At 50.8% G+C, this 20,480-nt stretch overlaps 1 protein-coding gene across 1 annotated transcript; it reads right to left on the reverse strand.

Annotated features, from left to right (window-relative positions):
- Positions 1-368: 368 nt before the first annotated feature.
- Positions 369-19,186, reverse strand: GMIP (GEM interacting protein). Its single transcript, XM_009895840.1, has 21 exons — positions 19,165-19,186; positions 12,115-12,208; positions 11,956-12,031; positions 11,017-11,080; positions 10,207-10,332; positions 9,832-9,896; positions 9,267-9,377; positions 8,938-9,018; positions 8,068-8,256; positions 7,810-7,947; positions 7,171-7,361; positions 6,550-6,671; positions 6,214-6,300; positions 5,988-6,086; positions 5,763-5,902; positions 5,299-5,487; positions 5,084-5,221; positions 4,781-4,977; positions 3,043-3,337; positions 1,367-1,478; positions 369-865 (listed from the first exon to the last, which is right to left on the reverse strand). Exons 1-21 carry the CDS (start codon positions 19,184-19,186, stop codon positions 369-371), a joined length of 3,033 nt encoding a protein of 1,010 aa, XP_009894142.1.
- Between the last annotated feature and the right edge of the window lie 1,294 nt (positions 19,187-20,480).

Consider the following 20,480-nt stretch of genomic DNA (forward strand, 5'->3'; position numbering starts at 1 on the left):
TGCCAGAAAATGACCACTTAGGAACGTTTTCCGTCCAATGTCCTACATTGCTGTTGCCTCCCTCCTGGCTACATCGTTCTAGCCAGGCAATCCGTGTTTCCTCTACTTCTTGTGTTGTCCTTCATGCTAAGCTTGTTCCAGAGAGCGAGCCATTGGGCTTCTTCTTATCGCTCGTATGGGTTTGTTAAGGAATAAAAAGCAAATCCTGGGTTAGCTGAAACCTGCCAGGTAGTTCACAGCAGGTGCCTTTTCTCCAGCCTGCCTGGATGGTGTTCTCACCCCATCGCTCTTCCTTTGTTCAGCCCATGTTGGGATTTCAGTCCTCTCTCCCTTTCCGCTGCTCTTAGCTGGAACTCTTAAGGGTTTTTCTATAGGTACGTCCCTGGGTTGAGGTCCTCTGCTTTCTCAGTAGATCCTGCGCTCTCCAGAGAGGGCTCAGGGGATGCAGAAGTGTCATCGACTTTAAACTTTGAGACAATCCGGGCGGTTTCCTGCGTGATCTCAAAATGTTTGAGCTGCTGTCTCCCTCCTGAGCGCTGCTTGAGCGTGCTTGTGTCAGCTGAGCTGTTCCTGCTCCTAACGCTCTCCTCCGGGACGTCCTTGGTCGTGGAGCTGCTGTCAGGTGGGTTGCCTTCTGCGCCGTACTCCATTGCCACGTTGGCTAACGTGGTAGTCCTCAAGGGCAAACTGGAAGATTTGGGGATGACTGGTTTTGTTTTTGCCTGCGCTCGAATATATTTTGCAGGCTGTCGGCTGAAATGGCACCTGGGCTGGGTCCCTGGCACCGTGTCCGAATCGCTGTCTGTCTTTTCCTGCACAGAGTCCTCCAGGTCCTCCAGCTCAGAGCCGATACTGGCATTCATCTCTGAACAGAAAATTAAACAGTTATCTTAGAACAGTAAGCCAAGGTTATTACAACAAAGAATTGTGGCTGCTGACTTATTTTCCTGTTAGAAAAGGCACTGATGACCCTCCGACATTAACAGGCTAAAACCTCCTCCCTCTAACAGCTTTGTTAATCAGCAGCAATCGCAAGATACACACTCGAAAGAGGTGTAAGATATGAATCGGGCTTATATTCTGAAAGCTGTCCTCAACGCATTAAAGCCAGGTGATGGGGATGGAGAGCTGAGGCAGCGGCAGGGAAAAGCCCTTTGGGAGAAGAGCGGGAGAGGTGCTCTCGCGCCAGCCGCGTGGTGGTTGCTCTGCAAGAGGTTGGCTGCACCAAGACGGAGCAGCGATGCCCAGGAGGGCCCACAGCTGCGCTCTCTCCGCTGCGTGATGTAGAGGCAGGCAGGAGGTGTGAAACCTAGCAAACACGGTACGAGACAACCTATAACAGCATCGCAGTCGCTGCTTTATTTACCTAGGGCATCCGTGCTTAACGGACTGTGGGCTCCCTCCAGAGTCAGCTCATTGATGGCTTCCCCGGAAGATGAGTTATCGGACACGTTTAAACTGTGCTTGGAGGAGAAGTTCTGTTGGAAAAAGCCATGAGTGTTTATACGGGATTCTTATTTGGCATGAAGATACCATCAACTCCCGCTTCACCCCAAATGCTGTTAGAGGAGGCAACCACTTGAGCTGAGAATGCCTCGATTTCTCTTAGATGATCTGTAACGCTTGGGGGAATAGGGAGGGAGCTCGCAGAAGGTCACAGGGCAGGGCCATGAGAAGGAATTGTGGTTCAAGACCTGCTAGCTCCAGCATCTGTGCCACAACCGCCCCAAAATTCACCCCAGAAAGCAGCCGCTGCTTTCAGCGGAGCAGCAGTGTGCTGAGACCGATTCCCGTGTCCCGCAGGACACTGAAGCACCTCATTTTGGGGGTGGAAAAAAGGAGAAACGGCAGCAACCAAGCCGTTAACTGGAGCACGGTAATGATTGTCAAATGCAAATGGGAGGACATAGGAGTGCCTGGGAGTCGTAGTTGGTGTGGAATGAGTGTGAGTTTGCACAAGGATCGGGTCACCTGGGCAGGGGCTCTGGAGGGCAGTTTTATTAATGGCAAAACGAGAGTGCCCTTAGAAGCAACTCCCCTTTTTACAGGTTTGCAGCACCTTCTGTGGAACTTGGTCACACTGCAGAAGCAGCTAAAAATGGCTTTGAAAATCGTCAAAGGCAATAGTTGTGTGTATCTCAAAGTGCTTTTGGTGAAGGTTTATTAATCCTGTAGGATTTCTGCACACAAGAAGCAAGTTGTGCCTACCCCGGTGACTTCATTTCAACTGTAATCATAGTTATTCTAATTTCCGCTTCCTCAGTGAGCTGGACACACAGAGAAAGCAGCGTTACTGCGTGTCGGGCGTGGATGTGGTCACTGCAGACACAGTCTTGCACACAAGCACCCATGACTCAGAAGCAGGAGGCAGAGGATCCCCAGATCTGGATCTCACTCCCTTTGGCTTAACTTTAGGAAAGCCATTTCCTTTTCTCTGCTCATCAAACAACTGCGAAAAGGCGGGAGGAAAAACCCCCACCACGTCCCAGCTCAGGGAAGCTATCCCCGTTTGTGCCTTTAAAGTGCTGAGAAATGTCGTGAGGAAAGAGCTGTGAAGCTTGGGAAGAAGGCGGGATGCTCGGTAGCAGGGGGTGGAAAAAACAGGGTCCACGGCCACTGCTCAGAGGTGCAGCAGAGCCCTGTAGGGCCGTACCAGGGAATCTGTTGGGTCTTGAGTGCACATCGCTGCTTCCAAAGTTGTAGAGCTGCTTACGGAGAGAAACAGCAGTGTCTCAAGCAATTTAGTATGGAGAACCCCACGTGTTTTCAGGATGACTGGGATCTAAAACATGGAGCAAACCCAACATCCAGAAGGGTCTGAGAAGCTGCTGAGTGATCTGTAGCTTCTAATTATTTTTTTTTTCCTGGTTCTCCCACTCCACGTGCAACAGGCTCCCTGCTTCTTCCTCTTGGAATAACCCTCTGATAGGAAATGGTTTTGTTATCCGTGGGGGGAAAAAAACCCAGTTGTCTGATTGCTAGCCCACCTTCCTGTCTCTACAGCAGGGTCAGTAAGCCCAGCTCAGTGTCTGGGAGCTCTACCTCTAGAGTTATATTCTGGGTTGTGTTTGGGCTCTGAGGTCCTTCATCCTTTTCTGACGATGCTTCTTGCGAAGGATTTTCACATCCAAGGGATAAGGATGAAGGCAGGTCATCCATCCCAAACACCCTTTCGTAGTTCTGAATGAGAAACTCCACAATCTGGGCTTGATACCCAGAGTCAACAAGGCATGACATTGAGACATCGTTCCCTGAGCCTGGCCGGATCAGGGTTGGCCCGAATACTATGCCCAGGTTGTTTGGGGACATCTTGTTCTCTTCGTATTTCTCTGCCACCCTGGGGAAGGGAAACAGGACTGTTAGGGGCTTCCCAGCTCTCAACCCGAATGCGCTGAGTACACAGATGGAATGCAGCAAAACCTCCGTTTCCCAGCAGAGGGAGAAACCGCGTTTTTTACAGGGAGCAGAGCTCTGGTCTGTGCATGGAAACTCTGGGGAACAATCTCAGAAGCTGCCCGTATCTGTCTGGATGGTGCAGCCCTAACGAGAATAGCTGCATCTGGAGTGCTGTGTCCAGTTCGGGGCTCCCCGCGTCCAGAAGGAGCGGGAACTGCTGGAGAGGGTCCAGCAAAGGGCTGCGGAGACGATGAGGGCACCGGAGCGTCTTTCTCCGGAGGAGAGGCTGAGGGACTCGGGGCTGTTGAGGCTGGAGAAGAGCAGCCGGAGGGGGATCTTCTCAGTCCTGAAGGGAGGGTGCCGGGGGATGGGAAGGGTCTGTTTCCAGCGGTGCCCAGTGAGGGGACGAGAGGGAACGGGCACAACCCTGAGCGGAGGGAGTTCCACCTCACCCTGAGGAGGGCCTTCTCTGCTGTGAGGGCGGCAGAGCAGTGGCACGGGCTGCCCAGAGAGGTGGGGGAGTCTCCCCCTCTGGAGCCATCCCAAACCCGCCCGGACGCCGTCCTGTGCCACTGCGGGAGGTGCCCCTGCTCTGCCGGGGGGGGTTGGCTAGATGAGCCTGTGACCTGCACTCAGAGCTGGGTGAAAGGGGCCTGACTGATGTTATTCCTTGACCTCTTGCTCTGCACTTTAACTATGAAGCATTATCAGTGAGGACCTTCTGGTCCTTCTCAGCAATTAATACTGTCCCTTAATTGCTGCAACATGTTCCTTTCCATGAATGAATTTTTTACCCTCCTCACAACTGCCTGCTTAGCTCTAGAACAGCCCTCTCCCAGGTCGAGGAAGCCCAGATGCTCTCCTCACACATTTGGTGCTCTGCTAGCTGCTCCTCCTGCAGCGAGGTCTCAACAGGGATCTCCTACAATATCTCAACAGGGATCCTATGAGGACAGGCTGGGAGGGTTGGGGGGGTCAGAGAAGAGAAGGCGAAAAAGGGGAGAGCTCAGAGCCCCTTCCAGTGCCCGAAGGGGCTCCGGGAGAGCCGGGGAGGGACTCTGGATCGGGGAGGGGAGCCGTGCGACCAGGGGCAGAGGGCAGATTTAGGGGAGATCTCGGGAGAACTTCTTCCCCGTGAGGGCGGTGAGCCCCTGGGGCAGGTTGCCCCGAGAAGCTGTGGCTGCCCCATCCCTGGAGGTGTTCAAGGCCAGGTTGGACGGGGCTTGGGGCAACCTGGGCTGGTGGGAGGTGGCCCTGCCCGGGGCAGGGAGGTTGGAACTCGATGTTCTTTAAGGTCCCCTCCAACCCAAACCGTTCTGTGATTCTGTGATCTCCTGTGGTCAGATCTGACACTAACCAGTGTGACAATCGGCACACTCCTCACCTGTACAAGTGTGCAATGAGGTGTCGCAGAGTATTGTAGTTGCTTCCAGGCAATCTGCTCAGCAAGTCCTTCATGCTCTGGATGGGATCTGAAGGGAAGCCTGCACCATCCAACTTTTCCTCCCCAGGTTTTTGCAAATCTTTGGCAAGTGCAATGAGATCGTTATAGAGTTGGGGCAGCAGCACCGGTGCTGAAAGCTGCAGCGAGAAGGGAGGAAACAGCATGTTACTTCATCCTGCTGATCCCACACCGAGGAATGTGGTTGGCTGAGAACTGCCCTCCCCACAGAGATATGGTACCCACTTCCTTCAGGAAATGCTTCAGGACACCGGTGATGTCGTGGGGAGAGTGCTCGGAGAGCTCCACCAGGCTCCGTCCGTTCTCGAACGCCTGGCACAGCTTTTCCACCCGGGCTTTGGATCCGCTTATCCGATAGATCCCCTGCATGGTTCAGAGCGGGGAGAGGTCAGGAGTTTCGGATAGAGAGAAGGCTGAAGCAAGAATAACTGACTACTCACCTGCACGCCCAGGGCACGGGCTTCGATTTCTGAGGTGCATTTCACCACTATGAAAGGAACCTCCTCTGGGAAATCTCGAGGAACCTGCGTGAAGTCAATGCCGAAAAGAGGTACTCGGTTGGGCAACTTCTTGTGGCCGCAGGTGATGAGCAGGTTCTCCAGACACTTCTTGTGGCAGGCCAGGCAGCACTGAAACGGCAGAACCGACCCGAGTTATGGTCTGGTTGTGGTCCGGCATTGCAGCATGGCTGAACGTGGAGGACTTCTCCTCTTCCCTCAACCACCAAAGTCCCACCAACCCCGAGAGAGTTGTTTCAGGCAAGTGGCAGCTGGTGGCTTTACTCAAGGACAGAAAAGCGTGCTTTGTGTAATGCAGAGGAAGAAAAAGCACAGAACTTTGCAGAGGGGCCCCTCGTTCCTGCAGACCTTCAGCGACATTTGCAATGACATCTTCTAGCCCTCACCTCCTCGCACTCAAAGCCGCTGACCATGAAGGTGTCACACTCCCTGCACTTGGACGGTCCCCGCAGCTTCCGGAGCCGGTGGGTCTGTGCTGCGCTGGAGAGGAGGATGTTCTTAAACTGCTGCTGGGATGTACCGTTTTCTGCAGAAACAGCATTAAAGCGTGAAAAGGAACTGATACGTAAGCACGGTTTCCACCTTGTGAGACAAAAATGTGCGTGGCTCACCATTTTCAAAAGTCTGCAAGGAATCTCTCTCTTCAAAGTCATCTGAGGAGGACATGGTGCCGGTGGACGGAGCCTTCAACAATTTCCTATTGGAGTTTCCTTGAGAAGAGAGAAAATCTGAAGAGCTGTTCTTGTCCTCACGATGCACAGAGCGGGTCAGTGTAGGCTTTGTTCCTGTTATTAGGTTTTTGGGGTAATATTAGGCAAGAATTTTTGTGTGTCTCACCTGGGCTAGAATTGGGAGAGTCCAGAGACCGGGATTCACAGCTCCCACCGAGGCTTTCCGTGTCACTGCAGAGGGATTTGTTCGTACCTGTGGAAGGTGGATACGGTGACAGACCATCCCGAGTGCTCTTGGGCTACTTCAACACGGGGGTGAAGACCAAACCAAGCTCCCAAGAAAAATCCATAAATCCTTGTCAGTATTTTCTCCCAGCTTGAGCAAAGTCTTAAGCCATGCCCTAAGAATGTGGGAACCTCTCCCACCTTTTTGTCTACTAATCTAAATTAAACTGCAGCCACTCGAGAGAAAACTGGGTCATCTTCATTAAATTCAACCTACTCTGTTCACCGTTTGTGGAGGACTGCTTTCTGGATGTATCTTCTGGCGTGCTTGCATCCTTTGCTGCGGAAGAGGGTCCGGTGTAATACAATGCCATCTTCTTTTTGCTGCTGGGAGGGGACCTGGGAAGGGGTTGTAGGGAAGAATAACGGACAATATTGCATCACGGAGGTAGCTTACAGCTGAGTTTTCAAGGAGACTATGATAAACGACCTGCACAAAACTGGGAAAACGAACTTGTGCGATGTAATTTCACCTTTTCTATCAGTAGGAAAAATTTAGAGATCAGACAGTACCCAGGTGAGAAAAGAGCAATCCAAATGATAGAAATAACTGAAGGGACGTGGGACAAAACCGCTGCCCTGCTTTCCCTGGTGTTGCTCCTGTGCTCAGCAGGAGGCACCAAGCACATCTTTAGAGATCCGTTCTTCGTTAGCGGAGTGACGCAGAGAGAAAAGATCCTAACATCGGAGGCCGTGGGCTTTTCTGTAATTAGCGATCACGACACTGCAGCATTGCGAGTGACTTTATAAATGTTTCAAACCTCTCTTTTGTTCTGTACAATACATATTTCTGACCTTTCAGCTAGGATGTAAGTTTTCCACTTTTTTTTTTTTTTACCTCTGCCCTCCGGAAGCAACTGGCTCGAATTCAAACACTTCCACGTGAATGTCTTTCTTCTGCAGAGCCTGAATGAATTCCAGGTATTTCTCACCCGCTTTGTATGGCTTGCAGACCTCGGACAGGTACTGGTATCCCACTGGAATCTGTTCTGACTGATTCTGACGCTGCTTGAACATCCGTAAAGTGACCTTACAGGGGAAAGAAAACAAAACAAAAACACTGTTGGTCAAAGCCCGGGTGCTTTTTCCTCCCTTGGACCTCACAGTCATTCACCGGTCTCCAGTTCTTCATTCCCCAAACTCAGTTACCTGCAGTTCTGCTTAGTGACAGTTCTACTTAACAGGTTGGATAAAAATTATTTGTCACTGTTTCTCGTTGTCGGATTTTTTTCCCCCCTAGGCTCTTTCTAGGGATATCTGTGTACTCGAAGCAGTAGTAATTGAAAATGTGATTACATCTGGGAGATATTTTGGTAGCAGGTTGCTAGCAAAGCGATGTCCAGGGTGCTCCCCTAATTTCAACTGCTTGAGAATGGTCAGTTATAGGGTGGTTCAACAGGGAAACGTTGAGGAGGTCTTATCCCAAACAGCAGTTTCCCTGAAATGAGGATTAGAGGAGAAATAAGACTACACGTACCCACGTCAGCACCTCATCCCCTTGGTAAATGAGCTTCCGAATATGGGAGATGATCCGTGCTCGTACTTTCTCCAATTCTTGTCGCCGAAAGTTGGCATCGTTGATGCACATCTTGTACAAAGCTTCCGTTTCCTGAACCTGTGTGCCACCAGAAACGGAGCAGAGGAGGAGAAAGTCAACCAGGATTGGTGGGAAGATGCCGCCGCACGGCACGTGGGATGGCTGGGAAATAGCAGTAGCCTGGTCTGAACTCGTCACCTTGGCTTGTGCCTCCTCGCAAGAACGGCGTCGCTTCTCCAGCTGCTTGTTGGCGCTGCCGGGGTTGGTGGTGGCCGCGCTCTGGTATTCGTCCTCCGCCTTGGCGCTCAGTAGCTTTGCTTTCTCCAGCTCCTCGCAGCGCTGTAGGTATTGCAGGCGGGACTTGCGCAGGGACGACAAAGACTCGTTCTTGATTGGGAGAAGGAACAGGTTTAGGAAGCCCGGTGAGGCGGTGGGAGGAACAAGTAACTCTGCTTATAAGGAAAGCGCCTGTCTCTTGGTTCAAATGGATATTTTGGTTCAAATGGATATTTTGGTTCAAATGGATATTTTGGTTCAAATGGATATTTTGGTTCAAATGGATATTTTGGTTCAAATGGACATCGCTATTCTTTTTCCCCCTCCTCCCAAAGTTCAGGAGCTCCAAGGGGTTTCCTCTACAGCTGAGTAGAGACTCAGCCGTCCTAGATCACCTTCTGCAAGGTGCCCAGGAGCATCTTCCTCCCCAGCGGGAATCCCTGGAGAAAAGGGCCGGTGGTGAAGCGCTAGCAGAGCGCGCGGAGCTGGGCTTTGGCGAGGGGTCGCGGGCGCAGGGCCGGTCTTGGCAGGGGATCCCTCTCTGCAGAAGCCCCCCCAGTGCCAACCCATCTGCATCCCCGTTCTGCCAGCCTCTGCAGGCGGGGGGATGGGGTCTGGCGGGGAGCACAGGCGGGGTGGGGCAGGGATGTCGCTCGCACTTAAAAAAGGTACTTTTATTCAATAGGAGGATGCATATTACATTATTTAGTTACTGCTTGTTCGTAGATATTTGCTTTCAGCGTTGTGAGCCGTGACTGGCCTAAAGGTCAGGCCCATCTGTTGGCCTCTTACCATTCTCTTTTGCTCCTTTGTCCATTGATCTTTGAATTCTTTCCTCCACTTCTCAATTTCATTCTTCTTGGCTGACAGAGGCTGCAGAGGAATAAGAGTTAGGGCGGCAACAGTTCCTCCTGAGGCAGGAAAAAGTGTCCGATGGGTGAAGGCACAACGTTAGAGAGCAAGCCTTGCAAAATGCCTCTTTTTCCCTTAAACTTGGTGAGCGTTTCCTTCTCTCTTCCCCTCCGCCCCCTCAGACCAGGGTAAACGGCTTCATCAGGTCCCTGTGATGCGCCCGTCTAATCTTCCAGCAAAGTTGTGTAGCCCCCACCGAAATACGGTACCTGGTAGAATTCCTTCTGCTGGAGCAGTCCTGCGGTCTCGCTGGCTGAATTCCCAACCTTTATGTCGTGTTCCAGGACCATGGTATAGAGCGCCCGAAGAGGCATGTTGTGCTGCAGAAACCAAAAAAATAAAAAAAAAAGCCAATATAAAATGACGGATAATCACCACCGTTTTCCTAAATTGAAGAGCTTTTGGGTAGCTATGACCGAGATCTGCTACGGAAAGGCGAGCGTCTACACGGGTTAAATGTGAGGGGTTATTTCTGACCACGCAGAAGGATGCTGGAAGCAGAAGAGCTTTTATGCTGGGCAGTATTGTACAGACTCCTTGCTGGTCCATCCTTCTATCTCATTTTCCAAATAATGGCTCCGTGTTATGAGCCAATAAAAGAAGAAAGGAACTGGTCCGATACTGAGAGTTTTAGGAAGGTTTTTGGAGGGGTATTTGCTGTAGGATTTAAGCTGGGCTCTACAAGCAGGTGATGCGTGCGGCCAGGCTCGCGTTTGCCGTTCCTCCGAAGGGAAGATGGTGCAGCGAAGCTGGAGTGTCGCTCGGACCCCGTACCTGTTGGGAGATGGCGTTTCGTCCCGCTTCTGCTATCTTCACCATCCCTTTGGCAAACTCTGTCTCTGTAAAAGGGCAGAGTGGATTAGACACCGGATTTGCGGTCGCAGAGGAGGGTTTGTCAAAGCCAGAGGTCGCTCCGGTCAATGAGGATCAGTCGGAGGAGAAGAAATTCTGACTCTGTGTCTTTATTTTCAGGCAAAAGCAACTAAAAGGGTTGGTGTTTGGCCACTGTCTCACTGCTATACTTTTGCTTGCAACCGTGTGGTCTTGGCTATGATTGTTTGTGGGTTTTTTGTTTGTTTGTTTAAAAAAAAAAAAAAAAAGCTATCAAAAAGTTTACAGACTCCCAGCTGGATCCGTGCAGAGACTCACCGTAGCTCAGACGTTTTTCGATCCAGCTGAGCAGCTCTTTGACGTATTTACACCACATTTTGGCATATTCGAGGGCTGCGTCGATGCCACCTTCGCATTTTATCAGCATTTCGTCTGCCTCCTGAACTGCAACAGAACAAATCCAGGTTCGGAACGGCTCTGGCTGATGGGCAGAGGCTCCCCTAAGAGTGGCAAAATTGGAGTCTCAAGAGTTGGTGCTGCGAAATACTCAGATAACAGCCATAAAAAAGGCCTTGCGCTGAATAATGTCACAGAATCACAGGATGGTCAGGGTTGGAAGGGACCTCTGGAGATCATCTAGTCCAACCCCTATGTCATCGTGATCCACTTCACGGCGACCCCGTGCAGTCCCGCTCGTGGAACCACACAAGTTCCAGGTAATTGAGACACGTGTGTTCCTCTGCCCTCCACTTTTAATTAAAATATTTTTATTTATTTAATTTGTTTTGAAATCCAAAAGTGAAGGACCAATGGGTTACTGGGGAGTTGCAGGAAAGATTCTTGTTCCTTGGTGGAACCTAATGCACACTCATCACGCTGCAGTGAGCAAATCTAAACAGCACTTCAAGCTGAAATCTGTGAGAAAACGGCTTAGAAATATTTTTTTTATCCCCCCAAAAGTCCCATACTGCCCAAAGCAAGTGAAAAAAACATTAAGTTATATTTTAAAGGGCTGATGCCAGCAGAGACATTGGTATTTTTCACGCGTCTCATTAGGAGGCTGCTGGGACTGTTGCCAGGTGATTAAGTGTTCTCGTGTCACCTCTGATTTTTAATTAGCAATGTTACCTGTTATGTCTCCCTGCACTTGCCTCTCTGGACTGGTTTTGCTCTTGCAGAGACTTTCGCTCAACTGTTCCTGGGGGGGAAGGAAAAAAAAAGAAGAGTAAAATGGTGAAAGAAGAATAAGCGTTGAGAAATTTGGAGGATTTTTTGAAAAGGCCATCTGGCACGACGCTGATTTTGCTTAGCTAAGTGAGGCAATGCAGTTAAAATAGCCTGAGATTTGACAGAGGGAAGGTAGTCTGGCATGAAGGTCCACCACAGACAGAAACGCGGAGGAAACGCGTCAGGAAGACGGAGATCGAGGCTGGAAAAGGGCTGCACGACTGAATGCTGGCAGCACTTGTTTCACTGTAAATCACACAATATTTGATCTTTATCCCATGAGCCATGCTTAAAAATAATAGCGCATGAGAAGAGTGACTGTCAGAGAAAAATTAAGTTCCTGGCCCCTTTGTTGATACACAAAAGCATGAAATGAGGCTGATTATCCCCAAAAGTCCCATGCTGCCCAAAGCAAGTGAAAAACTTAAAGTTCTATTTTAAAGGACTTCTGTTTTGTAAGACCAAAATTTTAAAGATTTTTGATGCATGGCTCTCAAAAGTATTTTGTGTTTGCTGTCTTGTCTGATCTTTTTCTTAGCACGCAGAACTTAAACCAGCAAATTCCACCCTTTGTTTTTCAGGAAAATATAAATCCAAGCAGTAAATGCCTGAATGATTCCACTAAACGTTGTCTGCTCTGTTGCCACCTCCATCGCTGTTACAACCAAGTGTTGTACCGTTCTTTCCTGTCTATTCAAGAGCTGTAAGTGGGGTTGTTTTTTTTTTCCGATGACCACCCAAACCCCAATTTTAATAACACAGAATTTAATAACATAGAATCATGCACTTTGATGGGCATCGATAATTTATTTAATAAAAAGGATCTCATTCTTTGCCTACCGGAACGACCTCTGTTTCTGCAGTCAGGTCTGGGTCGTCGGTGCTGTCAACATCATCAATGAACATATCGACTGTCCTGTATAATGAAAGAGAATGCAATTAAATAAATGAAGGTTGCAAAGACCCAGAAAACGAGCTCTGCCCCGTTTCTCTACATACGCATTTCCAATTGAGATTTCTATGGCATCCAGGCTCCGGAATATCTCACTGTACCGCTTCCTATTTTCGGCTGTCTTCTCTTGATTGTTGAGACCTGGAGTTGGAGAAGAAATCGTTTCACTGATTGTGCCCCTCTGCTACGCTCTGCTCTGGGGAGACCCCCCTGCAGTGCAGATTTAGGGGAGATCTCGGGAGAAATTCTTCCCCGTGAGGGCGGTGAGCCCCTGGGGCAGGTTGCCCCGAGAAGCTGTGGCTGCCCCATCCCTGGAGGTGTTCAAGGCCAGGTTGGACGGGGCTTGGGGCAACCTGGGCTGGGGGGAGGTGGCCCTGCCCGGGGCAGGGGGTGGCACTGGGGGGGCTTTAAGGTCCCTTCCAACCCAAACAGTTCTACGGTTCACTGGACAACCTGACCCAAAGCTCCCTGAGGTTGAAGGGTGGTTTCCAGAGGTGGCTGGGAGCGTGGCTGAGCCCTGCTGTCCTGCGCAGTTTCCCGGGGAAGGGATAAACTGTGATGCCCTGGCAAAGCACAGCGAGGTGGGGCTGAGAGTGAGATGGGGTTCAAAAGAAAACTTCGGGCATGATAAACTCGAGGTTCCTTAGTCAGAACCCCCAGAAAACGAGCCTGTGGCTGTCCATCAAAGACATCAAAGTTTGCAATGTCCAGTGGATGTCCATCAAAAGACATCAAAGTCTGCAATCAGATCTGAGATCAGCCGGGAAACCCGTGTGGAAACCTTTATCGTGGCCACTCTGAGCCAAAGTCCTGGCACCGTCCTTGGCCCGGTGCTCCCAGACCTGCTGGAGGGGCTGACGGGACATGGCCGCGCGTACCCTGCACCTCCACCGAACCGGTGTGCGCACCACGCAGGCCGCATCGGCAGAACCGCGCGCAGAGACAACGGCAGGCATTGCCACGGTTGCAGGAGGCGGGGGTGTGCGCGCGCGTGTTTGTGTGTCGCAACGTTTTATGTACGGCGACCGTTTCTCAACGTTATACGTGCTTATTTACGGGGACCATCTATGTGATGAAATCCTGCATCGTCCCCAGCGGGTACGAATTATTGGGCATGCAAAATATAAACCGGGCTTGTCCCTGCTTGAGGGGAAACGCTCTTCTGCCGCCCTTCTCTCAGGGCTCAGCGGGTTCTGAGGGGCAGAGAGCGAACACCCGCCTTCCACAAGGGGTGATTGGGGCCCTTAATCTCACTTTCCGCTCAGTCACGCGTTTGTCACTGAGGGCTGGAACTCGCATTGACTCGGGCTCAAAGTTGCTGTGGGAAAAAAGAGAAAAAAAAAAAAAAGGGGGAAAAAAAAGGGGGGAAAAAAAAGAAGTTTTAAAATATGAAACCGGGCACAATCGGTAAAAACAAAAGAAGACTTCAGACTTCTTTGTCCTTTTGACATTCCAGGAAACAGGATGTGGTTGATCTCAATCTAGAGTTGCTTCACTGATAGTGGAGCTTTTGACAGCGAGAAGCGAGTTGCTCAAATGGTGCTTGGTCAGAAAAGTCAGTTTGTGTCTCCTTTAGTTGTGGCTACTCCTGGGCCTTGTCTCAGTCCTGACAAATGCATATTATTATTTATTTTTTTTTCCCAAGTCAGGTTTTGGAGAGGAGCTGGCCTGCTGTTAAGCCTATGGACAGCATCGCACCGTTGCTGACCCAGACTTGCGGAGCCGGTGACTCCAGGACACTCCCAGCACCCGCTACTGGGCATCTGCCAGGGGACCAGTACCATCCTGCTCATCCTCCACCCATCCAGCCAAACTGGGGCAGAAAAGCACAAGACTGGCTTGTCTGGAGTGGTAATAAGGGAGACTGTCAGCATGTGTGTATGCATATGGGTTTTTTTTAACTATATAAAGATGACAAGCAATGCGGAGAAAGTATTTGGATGTACAATTGAGAGAAAGTCAAGGCAACATTAGGGATTTTTTTTTCCACAAATCTCTTTGGTGTCAAACCAAAGTGCTCTCTGACAATCGCGTAGTTACAGTGTCCAAACTGTGAACACCTGAGCCCGTTTTCAGCTTAAAAATAAAAGTAACGGTGAAGAAGGCTGGGTGGGACGCCAAAGCCGTGCTTCCGCTCCCGGTCAGCGCCGAGTGCCGTGGGCCAGATGCGGCGTTCCCTTCCGCACCAAGAAACGAGCTGGGAACGCTCCGAGCTTTGCAGAGCAAATAATTAAGATTTATGCCGGCCTTGTTCTTTAAAAGTTTTCTGAATGTTTTACTCCAAAGTGAACCGAGACATCGAAACTGCGTGAAGACACGCTTGTGGTTTTTTACCATAAACCACCGAAGCCTGAAGGAGCTGGAAGGACCCGCTCGGAACGGCCAGCCACGCTCGGGGGGACCTGCGGAAGGGATGTAAAAGCGCCGATGATGCTGATAGAGAGCTGCAAACTGAACCCAGCGCCTGTCCTGCTTAACCCTGATACGTCGCCGCTTCGCGCTCGGTGGGCGACCTGAGACATCTCGTTCTGGCTTTTAGGGGAGAGGCACAAGTTGTTCATAATCCAAGAGGTAGCAAACCCAAGGCATTACTAATTGAATTTGAACCCTAACTGCTCTTGGTGCTTTGCGCGGGCAGACATCTTTACTTTCCCTTGTTTACCACGAGCGGAGGGTTGTACAACAGGAAGAGGTGACTCAACGTGAGCAGCGCTGGTGATGGGCAAAGCGAAACGTTCTGCTTTTGAAAGCAGCTATTGTGAAGCGCCGAACCACAGCTTCTCACAAGTCTTTTGCTTCATTTCAATAACATAACATTATATGTGAGACGATAAAAGTAGGAAGGTGGAAAAAATGGAGGCAGGACGTTCTCCTAGCCTTGCCATAGCTGATGTTAGCTGCGTACTCGCAAGTTTAAATGTGTGCTGCCCCATACGCCGCCCCTTTGTCACCCCGGCGCAGCACCGGTTTGTCCCCTCTATTTGAAATCTTTCGAGTGGCTTTTTGGCACGTGCAGGTCTGGGCCAAATGATTCATGTGCCTCATATGTATCTCATCAAGGGAATTAATTGCCTCAAATGTGTTGCTCTTCATTGTCACAGCTGTCATCGGTCAGCCGTCGGTTGGACACCTTCAAGATGTCCCTTCCTGATGAACTGTGCGCTCCTGATCGCCCACTCGCTAAATACGTAGACATGTCTGTGCGTCTTCCCATACTGGAAGGAAAACGGAGCCCCTGTGCCTGGCGGCCTTCCAGAGGCTCCCATAGATATCCATCAATTCATCTTTCAGACCCTCCTCAAAGCTCTTCATCTTTACCAGCAAGGATCAGGCAGCAGAGCCTCTGCTGCGGCATGGGGATGTAGGACCAGAGGCTCAGAGACGCTCCAGCTCAGTCCTTTGTCCATTCACTACGACTCTGCAGCCTTATTTACAAACGGACACTTCGATTCAAAACCAGTTATCTTTACTGGACAACCCGCTGACAACTGGAAGGCTGATCTAGAAAGTCACTCTTCTGGAGATTAAAAACCACCTATGTTTCTTGAAGGAGAGCGTATCCTTACTCATCTTAGACAATTCCAGCGGCAACCCCTTCCAGCGCTGGCACTAGACCCACATCCTAACGGACAGCATCTCTGCACGGCCAACGCTCGCGCCGGAGCGGGCGAGATGTCCTGCTGAGTTCTGCCCCAGAGAATCATAGGATGGTTTAGGTTGGAAGGGATCTTGAAGGTCATCTACTTCCACCCCCCTGCCCTGGGCAGGGCCACCTCCCGCCAGCCCAGGTTGCCCCAAGCCCCGTCCAACCTGGCTTTGAACACCTCCAGGGATGGGGCAGCCACAGCTTCTCGGGGCAATCCTTGGATGACGGACAAGCCTGTCATCTCATCTCCATCATCTACCTTCTGGAGAGCTCTCTGGTCTCCTCTGCCACCGTTACGGGGAGAGCCAGCTCCCACAGCGGTGGGTGTGCAGAGACAGGAGGATTATTTTTAGCAGGAGAAACTCTTGTTCTGCCCTTCAGCAGAAGCATCACTTCCCTTTCAGCTGCAGCTACCGTGAAGTGAGGCAAATGTCTAAAAATCCCAGTTCAGCATGGCGCCATTGCCAAACCTCGGCATCACAAGCCTGTCCCCAGTTGCGCCTTCCTCTTCTCTCTGCTCAGTCTTGCACTTTGCAACACAACATCTGAATTTTTCCACCGGGGCAAATCTCCTGTTTCTGCATAAAAAGACTCGCGCTGCTTAGCAGCGTCTCTGTAAAATCCCCCGCTTGCCAAGCCACACCGCGGGTCGAACCAAATTACGCCAAATAAGCCTGAAAATTCTCAAATTGTCCACTGCACCTGCGTGCAATGTGAAATTCCCCCCTCTTTAACCATGACATCCCTCGGCGAGACCCCGATTGCGGCCGGCAGCAAAAGACGCTGCTCCGCCTGCCTCGATCAGCATCTCCGTCTTTCTGAGGAATAACAGTTTGGGAACAAAATGATCCAAGTTCCCTGACAACGGTTTTGCAAAACCAAGACCACTTCCCATCTGTCACTCCGATTTCTCATCTTCTCTTCCTGCTTCAGTGGAACAAAGGCCCTGGCAAAAATTGAGTTTACAAATCAGCTAATTTTTGAGGAGGTCGGAACCGCCACCAAAGGGGTGCGATCGCCCCCGACCGACACGAAACACTAACGAGGTCAGATGTCTTACACAGCAGTACGTATTAACGAGGGGATTAATGAATTGTGTTGGGGGGGAAGTGTGGGGGAGGAGAATTTCCACTTGATACATCGATTAATTGAAAAAGGAGGTGCGCGCGCTGCAAATGTTCCAGCAGAAACAGAGCGCAGGTGCATTAGTTTGCAAAATAAGAATAAGGCGACTGCCGACTTTAGAGGAAAATATGAGTAAAACAAACTCGTCTTGATAGATGGCAGCCCCCTGCGGTGCTTAGTTACTTAATAAACCCGGCTTTTTAAGTCAGAAAAGTAGAACTACGTTAAATTTCTGTCTCCTTGTTTCTTCAATATTAAGAATAAGGAAACGTTGGTGATGGTAAGAAGAATTTAGACTGGCAGAGGAGCACAGCAGATGCTTCCAGTGCTAGAAAAGCAGTAAAAGGACCTCTCGCGTAACAACAGGAGGATGAGCCTAGGCCATTTAGTTGCTAAAAAATAAGACTGAACAAAGTCATTTGTAGCAGTCATTTTGGTTTTGCAAAAGAGTTGTCAAACAAACCTTCCTTAACAGATGAGATGTCATTGATAAGGGGGTACGACGCGCTTGGATTTCTCAAGGGCATTTGACTTTTACAGTCATGTCATGTTCTGGGTGGGATTCTTGGTGGCACGTTAAAAACCGTTTCACTGACAAACCTAAAAAAATACGTCTTTAATCAATGTATAGGGCTGTTTCTAGAGGGATCTGGAGACACCTGCTTTTTGGTGGGTTTATTAATGATCAGACCGCTATTGTCATCCCTCCTGGTAAAGCACTAGATTAGGTAGTGCCGGTCTCGTATTGCCAGGCTGGACGTCTCTGCCCCGAGAAGCAGAGGTGGACGCATGGGGCAGATGCCTGATGTGAGCCGGAGGTGCAGCGCCGCGGAAAGAGGAGCTCTGTGAGCACTGCCTGCGGCCAGGAGGGGACCACGGGGCAGAAACGGGCTCTGCGTGCGCCTCCGCACGCAACGCCGAACGACGAGCGCGTTGCAGCTTGGTTCTGACCAGGGGTGGTGCAGACGCTGCTGAAGACACAACAGCGCTCTGTAGGGCAAGGGTGGGAAGAGAACGAGTCTCACAATACGCGAACAAGCTCAGATTATTCAGTTTAACAAAGATACTGAGACATCCTTTAGCTGTCCCCGCGTGTGATCATGAGCTATAGAAACCCCACTGTCAGCCAATGTTTTTTTGATTTTCATGACAAAGATATAGAATCATAGAATGGTTTAGGTTGGAAGCGACCTTGAGGATCATCGTGTTCCAACCCCCCTGCCCTGGGCAGGGCCACCTCCCCCCAGCCCAGGTTGCCCCAAGCCCCGTCCAACCTGGCCTTGAACACCTCCAGGGATGGGGCAGCCACAGCTTCTCGGGGCAACCTGCCCCAGGGGCTCACCGCCCTCACGGGGAAGAATTTCTCCCGAGATCTCCCCTAAATCTGCCCTCTGCCGGTGTCAACCCGCTGCCCCTGGTCCCACGGCTCCCCTCCCCGATCCAGAGTCCCTCCCCGGCTCTCCTGGAGCCCCTTCGGGCACTGGAAGGGGCTCTGACGTCTCCCCTTTTTCGCCTTCTCTTCTCCAGGCTGAACACCCCCAACTTTCTCAGCCTGTCACGACAAGATCCAGCTGCTGAAAGGCAAGCTGAATCAAAGAATTTTCTAGCTGCGAGGATAATGATGCGTTTGAATGTGACAGCAGGGAAAGAACTAACATTGCTTGCTGTGTTTCCTTGATTACAGAGACAGTGAGATTTTTTTTTTCACCCCTCCGAAGCGCCAGGGCCTGGTTCCTGTGGAAGATGGGAGGAGGATTTGTGCTCTCTGGTGGTCTGGAGACCTCTCAGATGCTTGGTTGGTACGTTTTACTCCGTTTCAAACTGATTATTTTCATAATTAAGGTTGTGACCTTTGAGAACAAGGACTTAGAGCCAATTTTTGTTGGAGGGACTTGAGCTGATGATGCGCAAGTACCAGCACAGGGCACTTCCAATCTCTTAAGAGAAAACCCTACACCTTCTGCCTCCCAAAAGAGGGGGTTTGCATCCTTTCCTCTTAGATAAGTCAGTGTCCAGTCCAAATGCATCAAATAACTTCGTCTGTCAGAGAACTGAACAGTCGGGCTGGGACATTGAGCAACCCGGTCTAGTGGAAGATGTCCCTGCCCAGGGCCGGGGGTTGGAACCGGCTGATCTTTAAGGTCCCTTCCAACCCAAACCGTTCTATGATCTTCATGGAAACTCCGGTTAGAGGAACTTACAGCTCTTTTCTAGCACCCGTATTTCCGAGGTGACCGACAGCCTGATCTGCGTCATCTGTCCCACTGTGCCCCCAAAGCTTACGGTACAAGCAGTATAAAAGGTTGTTTTAAATGCCATCACATACCACTCGGTTCTGGGTCTCCCATGGCCAAATCTTCAGCGTTTTGGTCTGAAAGCCGCAGAATCCCAAATTACCCAGCTTTGAATCACAGCTGAATTAAGTAAAAAAACCAAAACAAAACAAAAAAAACACCACCACCAAATTCTCGGTCAGATCAGACGTGAAGAAATTATCCGGAGGCCCATGATAGCTGTGCGTGAAGAAGACCTGCCCGAAATAACCGGCAGAAGCGCCCGTGGGTGAGTGCGGCTGCTGTCGCCAGATCTGCTTCCTGCAGACACGCTTCCGTGTAAGGAAACGGCAGCGTACATTTGTTTGATCACACCATTTGCATAACTCCGACGTCTCTTGGTAAATAGCAAAGAAGGGACAGTTTCGGAGCCCCTTCTGCCTTCAGCGCCCGCACCTCTCACAGCATCCTCACTTTTTCTACCTGGAGACCATTCTCTGCTTCCTAAGAAACACCCGTGCTTCCAAACAACCTGAATAAACCACTGAGAAACTGCCGGCGGTGCGGGGAAAGGGCTGCCAGGTCACAATTGGGGACGGAAGAGGGGAAAGGACGAGCGTCTCGAGCCGTCATCCTTGCCTGAGCTGCTGTCCCTCTGCTCCCCTCGCCGGTGCGTGGCTGTAACGGAGACCCCAGCCCTTCTCCAGTGCATCTCATCCAAACCTTTGAGGCTTTGGTTCTTAAATCAAAACAAGTCCCGGTTTTGTAAGTTTTTGACCACCGAGGGGGGGAAAAAGCTATCGCTTGCGTCATGGTTCCTATTGCCAATGGAATTGCCAACGGCATCCTGGGCTGCATAGGGAAGAGTGTGACCAGTAGGTGGAGGGAGGTCATTCTCCCCCTCTACTCTGCACTGGTGAGGCTACAACTGGAATGCTGTGTCCAGTTTTGGGCTCCCCAGTTCCAGAGGGACAGGGAACTGCTGGAGAGAGTCCAGCGAAGGGCAACCAAGATGACTGAGGGATTGGAGCGTCTCCCGTATGAGGAGAGGCTGAGAGCGCTGGGACTCTTCAGCCTGGAGAAGAGAAGGCTGAGGGGAGACCTTGTGATGGCACACAAGTATCTAAAGGGGGGGTTGAAGGAGGATGGAGCCAGACTCTTCTCGGTGGTTCCCAGTGACAGGATGAGGGGCAATGGGCACAAGTTGGACCGTAGGAAGTTCTTTTCCAACACACGGAAGAACTTCTTTGAGGTTGGGGTGGCAGAGCAGTGGCACAGGCTGCCCGGGGAGGTGGGGGAGTCCCTTCTCTGGAGGTTTTCAAACCCCACCAGGATGCAGTCCTGAGTAACGTGCTCCGGGCAATCCTGC

This window comes from Charadrius vociferus, unplaced genomic scaffold, assembly GCF_000708025.1.
Source record: "Charadrius vociferus isolate BGI_N301 unplaced genomic scaffold, ASM70802v2 scaffold1152, whole genome shotgun sequence".
In the NCBI taxonomy this organism is placed as follows: Eukaryota; Metazoa; Chordata; class Aves; order Charadriiformes; family Charadriidae; genus Charadrius; species Charadrius vociferus.